Below are 12668 nucleotides of genomic sequence, written 5' to 3'. Positions count from 1 at the left end.
AGCTTCTCGACCCTTCGATTACAGCAAGAAAGGAGCCACACAGACTACAGACACCAACAATTAGGTGTGGTTGTGTTCCAAAACACTTGATTTTGAGGAACAGGTGCTGCTGTTTGCTGACTCCTGAAAATTATGCCTCTTAATGTTCACACTGTTCTTACTGATTAAATTCAGAAAAGTTTCTAGTATGTTACAAAGTTGAGAGTTGAGGCCTTTTCATCCTTAATTTATCTTCCCTTGTAAATATGTCTTTTCCCCCTTCATACAGTTTTGACAAAAATGTCACCTAAGTAATCCATTTTAAAGTTCACGGGTCCTTTGGAGGCATACCATTGGGCTCCCTGTCCAGAGCTTTTAAAATCTGTGCCAAAGGAGTCTTAAGACTTTCACAGTGTGTCATTATGTTTATATCCTGGGAAGATCTGTTATGGTAAGATATAAAATGAACCAGAAGGATGTGACACTGGCAATTTCTCCCAGAGATCATATGGAAAGCAAACAAAAGACAGAGTTTACCTTCAGACTGATGTGTAGCTAGGGGAGTCTGGGTCTCCTTGGAGTAGGACACGACTTCCCTGGGCAGGAAATCCACTTGGGTAACCTTTGACACACCCAGCCTGTGCAGTCTTCGCCTGTGAGTGACAAAGGACAAAAGCTCAGGGAGGAAGACATTCCTTGCAGAAGAGCGATCAGTAATAACAAACAGGACCAACACAAATCTCAGCCTGCAAGTTCTCAATGCAAGTGGCTGGGCCATAAATCAGAACAGGCCTCAGGATGGCATCTGGGGCATGTGGCTTCTTGCCCCACTTTGGTCCTACTTTGTTGGTGATGTCAGGTAGGTCCCTCATGCTGACCCTCACTCTATCTTGGTCTAGCTCAGAGAAGACCCCTTCCATTCAGAGCACATATGATTTTGCCTGATTTAAATTTATAAAGGGAATTTTCATTGGTAATAGGAAATCTTAGCCTGTTATATGCCATGGACAAAGGAAAAATAATGGCTGTCAAGTCAGAAGAAAAGAAAGATGATTTCTGAGTGGAGTAGCATGTTTGCCATGAGAGTAACAAGGGGATCATGCAAGGGGGAGTGGGGCACTTCTCAGTTCTCCAAGATGGAGATAACAGCGACCAGCATGCGAATTTGCTTAAAGATATCGCCATAGCATAGGGGGCGAAGAGGGCGCTGGGCTAAGAGTGATAAAGGTTTGGCTTGAAATTCCCCAACCACTCTGTGACCATGTGAAAACTCATTTCTGAATATTTATGTCACACTTCAGGTCTTTAACATCTGCAGTATCATCTGTCCTTGTGACACCTCTGTGAGGCGGAGGGAAAGATGTTATCACCATTTCCATTACAGATGAGGAAAGGGAAGTGCTGTGTAAGAGACAAGTGCAAGTACATGCAACTCACAAATCGTAGAACCGAGGCCAAAACACTGCTGGCCTGAGTCCTGCTCCAGTGCCCTTCCCACCAAGCCAACTCTTCCCTAGGGTTCTTAATGGTGAATTCTGAGCTACTGCAAAAATCTAAAGTGCCTCCCGAGTCACCCAGGAAACCTCCAAATCATGGAGGCAGCAGAGTCTGGTGGCTAAGCATATGGACTCTAGCCCCCTGCTTCCAAGCTGTGTGTGATCTTGAACAAGACACCTAACTGCTCTGTGCCTCAGTTTTGTCATCTATAAAATGGAGAGATTACTAGTATTTGCTATTGGGATTGTATCTGCACTACATGCATAGAATGCATGTACTACATATATATTATGTACACATATGTGCATAATTTACACATATAACTTAAAACAATTTCTGGAACATTAGTTTTCACCAATAGATTTAGTACAAGCATGCGACATATTCTACCATGTTTCTTAAAAATTTCTGGACATAGAGTATGTACGAGTGTCTCTGTGGGAAAAGAGTAAAGGTGAAAAACACACAATTCATCAGTTTCTAGAGGGAATCCCAACTACATTCCCTAGCTTTCTAGGACCCATCTCTAGTTATATTATTGTTTCTAATTATTACTAGCAGATGGCACAGACTCATTGTATATTTGATTCTAGTAGTAATAACAACATGAAAGATCACGCACATCACAGCTAGAAACGTCCATGTACGATTTCCCAAGCATTCTAGGCAAACAAAATTTTCTTCTTTTCTGTGAGTCACTCACACAACCGAGGGCTAAGATGTGCCCAGAGCAGACCAAACAGACACAGGTTTAGACACCAAGCTTGCTTGGCCCCCTCTGAAGTCTCAACAAGCCCCACACAGGCCTGGGCCTCACGGGCCTCATTCACTCCAAAGTCTGGGCCCCCAAAGAGGGTCACGCTGGGTTCCTGACCCTCTAGGCAACCTCCTCACATAGAATTAGCAGAAAATAAACAGATATTCTAGAAACGAAGTTGCCAAACAAAGTAAAAGTCTCAAGGTTTCAAAGTAGGAAATTCAGGTTTTAGTTGAACATCAGAGAAGAACACTTTCTTTGCTGAAATGGGTCTTTCTTGAAGCAATTGGAAAACAAAGCATGAGTAGACACCAAACAATTGGATGGGTGGGGTGCTGCCTTTCCTGCTGTTTCATAGCCCAGAGCAGCCTCCTGAAGGCCCGCAAGGACAGGCTGCCTCACTCAAGGAAGGAGATGGCAGAGAGACATGTGCACATATCCCACACAGGTGTACTGAGAAAATAGAACAGCTAAAGGAAACGGTGTACACCGTTTCCTTCTTTTACAAAAAGATTTTACTTATAAGAAGGGAGGGTTCAGAGGAGGAGGGAGAGGATCTCCAGCAGACTCCATGCTGAGCGCAGAGCCCCATGCGGGGCTCCATTCCACAACCCCAAGGTCATGACCTGAGCCGAAACCAAGAGTCAGACCCTTAACTCACTGAGCCCCCCAGGTGCCCCACTGATCCCACCATTTCCATCGGGGTCACCGCTGGTATGAAGAGATCACCCCGGATCCTAGACTTCTATGGGCATCTGTGCAAGGCACTAGAAGTTACCCACACCTGCAGGCAGGGATTCCAGGGCTTCTAACTAACAGGAGGGAAGCCGTAGGCCTATCTTGTTGGATAACCAGGAGCAGGCACTGGAAATAGGCAGCAGACATGTAACTTGATAATCCACCACGGCAAATCAAAAGCAACTGGTTAGACAGTACAGCATAAGGGTTAAGTCATGTACTCATTGAGAAACGAATTTCAGTTCAAATCTGTGCTTGGCCACTTACCAGCTAAACGGCCAATGCAAGCTTTGGACAAGTGACAAACTTGTTGAGCCTCAAGCTTCTTATCTATAAAATGGGTATATATCACTGGGTGGCTGTGAAGAGTGAATGAAGCTAAAACTTGCCGAAGCACTTACTTTTGAGCCTGGCACATAGTAAGCAGCTCCTGGCTTAAGTGTCTCTACTCTCAATTTATCTTTTTGGTTGATTATCATAATGCTTACATTTGTTTTAAAAAATCAGAGAAGGCAGATTTATTAATGCTCTAAGTAAAAGACTTTTTAAGATAGAAGCTTTGGGGGGCAACTGGGTGGCTCAGTGGATTAAGCCTCTGCCTTCAGCTCAGGTCATGATCTCAAGGTCTTGGGATTGAGCCCCATGCCCGGCTCTTTGCTCAGCAGGGAGCCTGCTTCCCTCTCTGCCTGCCTCTCTGCCTACTTGTGATCTCTTTCTCTCTCTGTGTGTGTCAAAAAACAAAACAAAAAACAAAAGCTTTGGAGTTTTCCTCTGTCAATGAGACCTAAGAATCACACTACTAATTTCTTTGTATGGGCACATGTGTAGTTTTTGCTGGTTGGAAGCGTATTTTCTTTTCCTTTAACTGAAAGCACTTTTACTGTGAAACTTCTTTGCTTTCAAAACTTATCTTGTATAAGTGAGCTTTTCTTACTAAACAAAATATTTTATTTTCTCAATAGTTATTGAAAAGTTTCAACCAGTCCCTCACTGACCCTGTGTTTGACAGCTCAGAGTCCCAACTCCACCCAAGCCATCAAAAAGAACTAAAAGCCTAGTTGTGATCACGTGATCCTCCCAATGTGTCCATCAGTGGATACATCGATAATAAACTTGTGGATGATTTGGTCTCAAATTTTAAAGCAATCCCTTATAACACTACTTGCAGTAATCTTGACAGATTACTGTATCTTTCCATGCAGTCTCTGGATTGATTAAGCTGCCTTTGTAACAGATGCTTTTATTCTTTGTGGCTATTTTGCTGTTGCTTTAGTAACTATGTAGTTATAATGCATATAAAGAATTTTCATATATATATCTTATTTTATTCTCATTATAATTTTACATCATATTCCAATTTTACACCTGAGAAAATTAAGGTTCAGTGATGTGAAGTAATTTGCTCAAAATAACAAAAGTAGTAAGTGACCAACTCAGGCCTTGGCTCCATCAGACTCCAAGTCCAAGGATTATGTTCTTAGAAACTGTTCTCTGTTGACCTTGTTCTCCTCTTTTCCCTTGTGCCTGACGAGCATCGCCTTAGTGAGGTGCATTCTTAAAACCTAACAGAGTGGAGGGCCAAGCACCTGTGTTCATTTCATAAGCATGAGAGAGGATTCCTGAGTCGTGGCCAGGCCTCAAGTATCAGAACATAATAGAAGGATAGTGTTTGCCTGGTGAGAACCATGCAGTTGTTCCCAGTCCTAGCTGGTTCAGAAAGGCTGGCCAGGAGGTGGCACCCTTCCACAGCAAAGACCTTCCTCTTCAGTGTGCTCTCTGAGTCCTCAATTCTGAGTCTGCCCTGGATACATCTTAGGGCCTGTACGTCAGGGGATCCAGAATCCATCCACTTGTACAACCCTGTGATCTAGGACTTCCTCAACTTCCCCTTTTGCAGAAAAGTATTTCTACAATTTTATCAGCTGACAAGATTGTTCTAAACTATGTTTAAGAGATAACGTAGTCAGTAGTTATTTTCTCTAAAAGTCTGAACTTTGAGGGTGCCTGGGTGGCTCAGTCATTAAGTCTGCCTTTGACTTAGGTCATGATCCCAGGGTCCTGGGATTGAGCCCCACATCAGGCTCCCTGCTCAGCAGGAAGCCTGCTTTTCCCTCTCCCACACCCCCTGCTTGTGTTCCCTCTCTTGCTGTATCTCTGTCAAATAAATAAATAAAATCTTTTTTAAAAAAGTATGAACTTTGAGCATCATATTTATTTTTAGTCAAGACTTACCAGTTCATAATTCTTTTATACAAGGATGCAAATTAAACTGCTTAGCAAAAGAGGGGGGAGAAAATACCCACTGTACCACTCATGCTACTTTGATTCCTTTTCCGTCTAAGTAGGCTATCAATTCCATACTGACTCTTTGGTCCTGACTCTGGGATAGCTCTCCTGCCCACCCAGCACCCCTCCTGCAGAGCTCCTCATCTTACCACTGTGGGGCAGCTATGTCCACCACAGCCCCTTTCTGGCCAGGGCGGTCACCTCTTCCCATGTCTCACAACGATGCAAACTTACTCATTCCTTATTGATTCAGCTCTGCATCTTGGTCCTCAGTTCAGTTTCAGGTACAGAGCAGGCACTAAATAAATGTGTGAGGAAGGGAGATAAGACTAGAAGAAGGAAAAGGAAGAAGGCATCATACAGTACGTACCTTGAGCCTCTAACTGTTAAATGCCATGGCAGATGTGGCGTATTATTAAATGATACCCTATATTTTTCACCTCAATAATTTATTCCAAGATAAGAGGTTTTAATAGAACTTTAAATGTACTGAATTAAACATGTATCATATTCTAAATTGCCATAAGAAAGCAATTCAATGTCACTTAAGAAGTACAATAAGGCCTCTTATATTTGGATTCACCATGACCACGTCTAAGAAATCTAGAGAGAACCTGGATGGGAGAAGTCCCAGAGCAGTGGATCCCAAAGTGTGGTCCCTGACCAGCAGCCGCAGCACCGCATGGGAACAGGTTAGAATGCAAATTCACAGGCCCCACCTGAACTCCGCAGAACAGAATCTCTGGGATCAGGGTCCAGTGATTCTGATGCTCACTAAAGCCTGAGTACCACTGAGTTAGAAATACTGGGCAACGTGTGGGAACAGAGACTGCACTACTTAGCCAGACTGACCTGGGGCTCCCCAACCCATAGCCAAATCCTAGCGGCTAAGGCCTTAGTCTAATTGAAAAGGGAGGATGCCCCCGCATCGTACCGCTGTACCGTCTCCACTGAACTCATAAAGGAACCCAACGATATCAGAGAACGGGCTTCAGACAGACAAAGCTTTAAGTGAGATGGCTGCCGTAAGAACTTCACAGATACCGTCAGCTAATTCTTAAAGGTCTGTTTATATCAGAGTGCATGATTCATTTTGTAATTCATCATCAATATTAGAAAGTAAAGCTGCAAGACAGAGCATGACAGGAGTAAGATTTTTCTTTCCACTAATGTCACAATGCAAATGCCTGTACGAAGACACAGAAAAGCCAGAGTAAAAGTATATTTCAGGTGCCTAAGCAGGTCTACAAAGTTACAAATTGTGAATCACAAAGGGCTCTTAATCATAATCTTGGAATAGTAGTCTCAGAGTGTCCGGTGGCTGCACATCATACAGCTAGATGAGAGACCGATTCGATCCAGCGGCAGGAGAGGAGTGACTGTGGATAAGGTAGCAGTCGGGAGCCTAAGCTGGTAAAAAGCCAGTTTGTGGCCTCAAAAGCCAGGAAACCAAAAAGGGTCACTGCAATAATGGGAAGTCTGGAGCAGGGAAGAGACTTGGACTCATGCAGGTCAAATCAGGAGCAGATCTTCTCAGAGACAAGGAGTTATTGAGCCAGATGGCAGAGTGGGTCAGGGCTAAGGAATAAAGGAATGTCTTCACTGGACCCACACTCAGTCCTGCTGGGTTTTGTTCTTGCTTATTTGCATGTGAGTATTTCATCCCATGATACATTAATGGTGTTGCCAAAGAATTTTTCTAGTGCTGCTTCTAAAATTCTTCGAGGTTTCTCTCAAAGAAGATTCCTTAAGATGGCAAGAATGGTAATGGTTCCATGTTCTTCCTTGTCCAAACAGCTTACGTGGGTATGTACAGTGTCTTTGACAACTGGCAAAGGAACTGCTTCAGCCACCAACATTATCAGCAACCACAAACAATTTTGGAAGCATGGCAATATGCCAGACTCTAACATTACAGGCAGAAAAAAGAAGTTGAACATATACATCAAAAGGCAAATAGGAATGAAAGGTAGAAAATAATAAGAGTCAATATGAGTAATTCATACAATAAGTGGGACAGGGTAGTGTAAAGGGCAGATTACTATGTGTTTCAATAAATGAAGGAAGTTTCACTGCGATTGAAAGGTCTGATGTGAGTCTTGAAGGACAGGCAGGAGCTGGTCCAGTGCAAAGACTTGGTGACCGAATTCACATTTTGTACCGGAGAGACTAGGTTTTCAGAAGAGAAGTTTTAAACTGAAGAGCAATAGGTCAATTTTAGGGAGGTATATTGAGACCAGACTCTTAGAGCTTAAAATCTTCAGTTAAAGAACTTGAACTTCATGCTGTGGATAATAGGAAATTACTGACAGTCACTGTTAATAGAAACTGACAGCTGCAAAGGAATATTAGTATATCAACCACATGAAGAATGGTGTCTAAATGTCTCTAACAAGTGAGGGACCAGAGACTATGTGTGGGACCTTAGAAGCTGAGTATACGGGAACTGACAAAGGATCTACAAACAAAGGGTGGATGGATTCAGTAACCAGAGAATCCAGGCAAGCATTAATTCATAGGAGGCAAACAGAGAATGGTTACTGGATTTGCGACTGATGGTCTAACAAATGTAGACTTGGTCCAAGGTGGTGATGGCCCTGGGAACAGAAAGGACATCCTGTAGTTTGGTGACTCTGGAAAAGGATAAAGGGTAGATCTTAGCAGTTTATGAAGGGTGCAGGAAAAGGAATTGATTGGTGATTCTTTCAAGCCCTCATGCATTAAGGAAGGAAAAGTGAGTGGTGTGACTATAAGACACAGGGGAATCCAGAGAAAGACAGGCTTTGGGGTTAAAGATGAGTACCTCAGTGGATGAGCCTGTGGTGAAGGGTTCTCCAATTCTATGTGATCTAAGACAAGACAGAAAATATGGCCATTGGAGCCACCCAATGAGAGCCCGTATGAGAAAATGCTGCATCCATAGAAGGAGTAGAGGGAGCCAAGGGCACAAAAACTCATGCAATATGGAAGAGGTTGAAACAACGGTAAAGGTTAATTTGTTCTCCAAACACCACACTGTAGCACGGTTAGGTGTCAAGGTGTGACATCTCGAGGACTGATACCTACGGTTGGGAAGGGGACACCACATAGAGGAAAGGTGACAATGGGGCATCACCCAATGGAAGTGAACCTGGCCTTGCAGCTTCTCCCCACACTCTGTTTATCACCTGGGTTCCGAGTGGGTGTTTTCCCCCAAGGACTGGGAAGCAACCTGAGGGCTGATCTTCTCTGATTACTTCAAAAAAAAGGAGTTTCCATTTTCTGTGTTCGCATTTTAAAAAATCATCTGAGGAGGTATTTATTTCGTTTCTATGATATTTACTTCTTACTGTGCAGAGATATTAGTTTGGCAGCTGAAGTATTTTTCCTGAACAGAAGCAAATGTCAAGTCTGGCTCAGTCAACAGGCACAGCCAAAGGGTTTGCCTTGAATTTCATACCACGAGTAAATCCTGCAAATTTCCGGGAGGAGAGAGAAGTCAGAATGGTCCTGGTTATAGTCTGAGCTTGTCTGGACCAGGAAGTTGAAAGCTTAGAATTATAAGGACAGAAGGCACAGAAGTGTGTTTTCTCTAATATTACGTAAAAAGTTAAATAATGATAAAATCTTGATAGAAAAGGCCTTTTATTGATTCCATATTCATGAGTAGGCCGCTGTTGCAATATCAAGCTATAAAATTATACAATACTTTAAGTCCCTTAGTACCAAAGTATAAGCACACACTCTTGCCAACTGGCTATATTCACTTTTCTGAAGTGGAATAAAAAAAGAATATAGTTTTATGAAAATCCTGCTGCTACTGTGAAACAGAAACTATCCTCTAACTGCTAACTCAAGGTTCTTGAGAACATAGAACAAAGTCTGGCAGATAGCAGGCAGCTTCCCAAGAAAGGTTTCAGGACTGGCTAAACGAGTCGCATAGGAAGGAAGGAAGTAAAGCACTTCTCCCGCTCTTGTGACGAAATTGTAACTGGGTCTGTTAAATCGAATTTATTAAGGTTTTTCATGGATCAAAATTTATTCTCTATTTAGAGATTCTGAAATACTTTTTACCATTACCCTTTGATACACACACATACGCACATTATAAGCTACTGTTCTATCTCTCCATTTCTGTAGAAAGTGTGATTGGGTGTTATTAAAAAGGCAGAAACTACGATGTGGAGGAAATATAATTGTGAGGGGTCAATAAAATCAGAAGGCACCAAACAGTCCTGTATGTTATTGGGTTTAAGTTTTGAGTGAAGGGCCACAAAATACCATTTGCTCATTGATGTCTATTCATCATGGAGCATCTTTGCTTCCGTCCTAGCCCCACACCCTTTATGCTGACTCAGCACATCTCCTTAAAGACTGACAATCTCACGGTGCCATTTGTACTTAAGTTTTCCTCATAAAACAACAGAAATATTTGAGATATAATCCCTTTTTCAAATTTCTCTATTGGAACCCCAAATTTCACTTCCCAGCCTATTCAGACTTTTTTTCTCTCCTATTCTGTGACCTTTTACTCTTTTTATCCTCTCATTTCATTCTCTATTTCTATCATCTTCAATTCACTTGATTTATCACAATAGCCTAAGAGAGTAAAGCATTTTGGGTGCTGTCATAAGTATTTGCCTGGTTAAAAGCAAATCAAATAAACAAACAAAAAAATCAAAAAGCAAAAGAATAAAAAAACACCAGAGTCAAACTTACATTCTCATTTTATTCATAATTTTCTTGAGGCTTTTTTTTCTGAATGCCTTATCATCTCTCTTATCTCTCTACATTGCCATTTGCTTACTGATCTAGTAAACATACAAGATATTATACAAATCAGAATCAAGTGACATAATATTTGTGCTTTTAGTGAAGTTGGAGTAATAGAAACCAGATTTAATCTCCACCTGAAACAACCAAAAAAGGGGGGGGGCAGCAATTTAAATGAAACAACAGTTTGTAAGATACTGAAGGTCAGGCAACAAAGAAATGTGATGTACAAGAGAGGGGAAACAGAAGATGATTCTGGTAAATGCCCAACTTACTGCATTGAGAGAATTCTCAGGCCATGATGCAGGGAAGAAATCCACATGAAATCTACCAGGCTCCCTAGGTTCAGGAGATGGAGCAGAGAGTCTAGGGAGACCAAAGAGGCTAGAATTGACAGGACAAAATAATAGAAAGTTAAACTGCACAAAGAGAAAACTCCGAAGATCTTCTTAGGGTTGCCTTTGAGGGATTCAGCTTAGTACTGACTCAGTGCAAGTGTGTGAGGAAACTATCTGAGGCCAAGGAAAGAACTATCTGAAAAAATCAAAAGTAAGAGTTCTGGGCACTCACACAGGAACAGGATTATTACCTGTTCCCTCCCACTCGGCTAGAAAACAAGATTTAGGGGCCATTGTGTAGAACCTGCATTAAGTGTCTTGCCTCAACAGCAGGAACTAATTAGCCCTAGACTGAGCCCTGCTCCAGTCCCAACTAACAAATCTTGAAGGAAAGACTTTAATGGATCAAACCATTGTCAAGTGAATTAATTGTGCCTCAGAACAAATCTCAAGAAGATTTATAGAAATTCAAATACATTCAATACCTAACAATATTCACAATGTCTGACATCAACCAAAGATAAACAGACCTGCAAAGAAGCAGGGGAAAAAAGGACTATAATGAAAAGATATAAGTCAGTCAACTGAAACTGACCCAGAACTAATACAAATGATGGGCTAGCAAGCAAGGCTATCAAAGCAGTTACTAAAACTGTATTTCAAATATTAAAAAGTTAAGTAGAAACATGTAAGTTTTTCTTTAAAAATCCCAAATTGAACTTCTAGAGTTGAAAATCACAATGTATGAAATTAAAAATTCACTGAATAGTTTTTTTTTTTTTTAAGATTTTTATTTATTTATCGGAGAGAGAGAGGGGGAGAGAGCGAGCACAGGCAGACAGAGAGGCAGGCAGAGGCAGAGGGAGAAGCAGGCTCCCTGCCAAGCAAGGAGCCCGATGTGGGACTCGATCCCAGGACGCTGGGATCATGACCTGAGCCGAAGGCAGTTGCTTAACCAACTGAGCCACCCGGGCGTCCCACACTGAATAGTTTTGATGGAATACTAAATATTGCAAAACAGAAGAGTAGTGAACACACACACACACACACATACACACACACAAAACAAGGGAAACTATCCAAAATAAAAACACAGATAGAAAAGAAAAATAAGTACAGAGTAATCTAACTGTGGGAAAATTTCAAGTTCTGTAATGTACATGTGATTTGAGTTCCCAGAAGAGCAGCAGGAAGAGAAAAAAAAAATTGAATATTTGACCATCTAATGGTCGGGTTTTTCTAGATTTGTTGAAAACTGTACACCAAATGATCCAAAGAATCTCAGTAATATAAAGTAAGTCTGAACAAATTAAAAGGACACCAATAATACAAAATATGTTCTCAGGGCACCTGGTGGCTCAGTAGGTTAAGAAGCTGACTCTTGATTTTTGTTCAGGTCACAATCTCAGGACCGTGAGATCGAGCCCTATGTCAGGCTCTGGGTTCAGCACAGAGTCTGCCTCTCTCCTTCTCTCCCTCTCCCTACCCCTCTCCTGCCTCCTCTCTCAAATAAGTAAACAAATAACTCTTTTTAAAAATATGTTCTCTAACCACAGTCAAATTGAATTAATCAGTAACAGAAAGATCTATAGAAAGTCCCCAAATAGGTGGAAACTAAATAACGTACTTTTTTTTTTTTTAAAGATTTTATTTATTTATTTGAGAGAGAATGAGTGAGAGAGAGCATGAGGGAGGAGAAGGTCAGAGGGAGAAGCAGACTCCCCACGGAGCTGGGAGCCTGATCCTGGAAGTCTGGAATCATGACCTGAGCGGAAGGCAGTTGCTCAACCAACTGAGCCACCCAGGCGCCCCCTAAATAACGTACTTTTAAATAACTCATCAGTTGAAGACAAAATAAAAAGGAAAACTGGAAAGTATTTTGAACTAAATTAAAATGACAAAAATATACCAAAATTTGCAAGATGCCACTAAGTAGTACTTATGAGTAATTTTTTAGCCCTACCCACCTATATTAGAAATGAAGAAAGATCTCAAGTCAATGACCTCTGCTTCCACTTTAAGAAACTTAAGAAGGAAAACCATATTAAATATAAAGTAAGCAGAAGAAATAATATCAGAATAGGAATCAGTGAAATAGAAAATAGAAAAATAGAGAAAATCAATGAAACCAAATGCTGGTCCTTTAAGAAGATCAATAAAATTGATAAATCTCTACCATACCAGAAAAAAGGACATAAGATAAAATTTGCCAATATCAAGAATGAGAGAGGTGACAATATCTATAGATTCAGCAGATATTTAAAAGATAATAAAGGAATACAAACACAGTTTTAGGTCAATAATTTTGCCAATGGAGATAA

At 41.3% G+C, this 12668-nt stretch overlaps 1 protein-coding gene across 4 annotated transcripts in view; it reads right to left on the bottom strand.

Annotated features, from left to right (window-relative positions):
• Positions 1-12668, bottom strand: part of DYNC1I1 (dynein cytoplasmic 1 intermediate chain 1) — a 303858-nt gene that overhangs the window by 231178 nt on the left and 60012 nt on the right. For all 4 annotated transcript variants that reach the window (XM_059171178.1, XM_059171180.1, XM_059171179.1 and 1 more), the window contains one exon: positions 517-632. In XM_059171178.1, the coding sequence (XP_059027161.1) occupies positions 517-632 (116 nt within the window). The remainder of the gene's footprint in view (positions 1-516; positions 633-12668) is intronic.

This window comes from Mustela lutreola, chromosome 4 (assembly GCF_030435805.1).
Source record: "Mustela lutreola isolate mMusLut2 chromosome 4, mMusLut2.pri, whole genome shotgun sequence".
NCBI lineage: Eukaryota > Metazoa > Chordata > Mammalia > Carnivora > Mustelidae > Mustela > Mustela lutreola.
The sequence above is the reverse complement of the archived record's forward strand: the minus strand, read 5'-3'. Positions and strand labels throughout refer to the sequence as shown.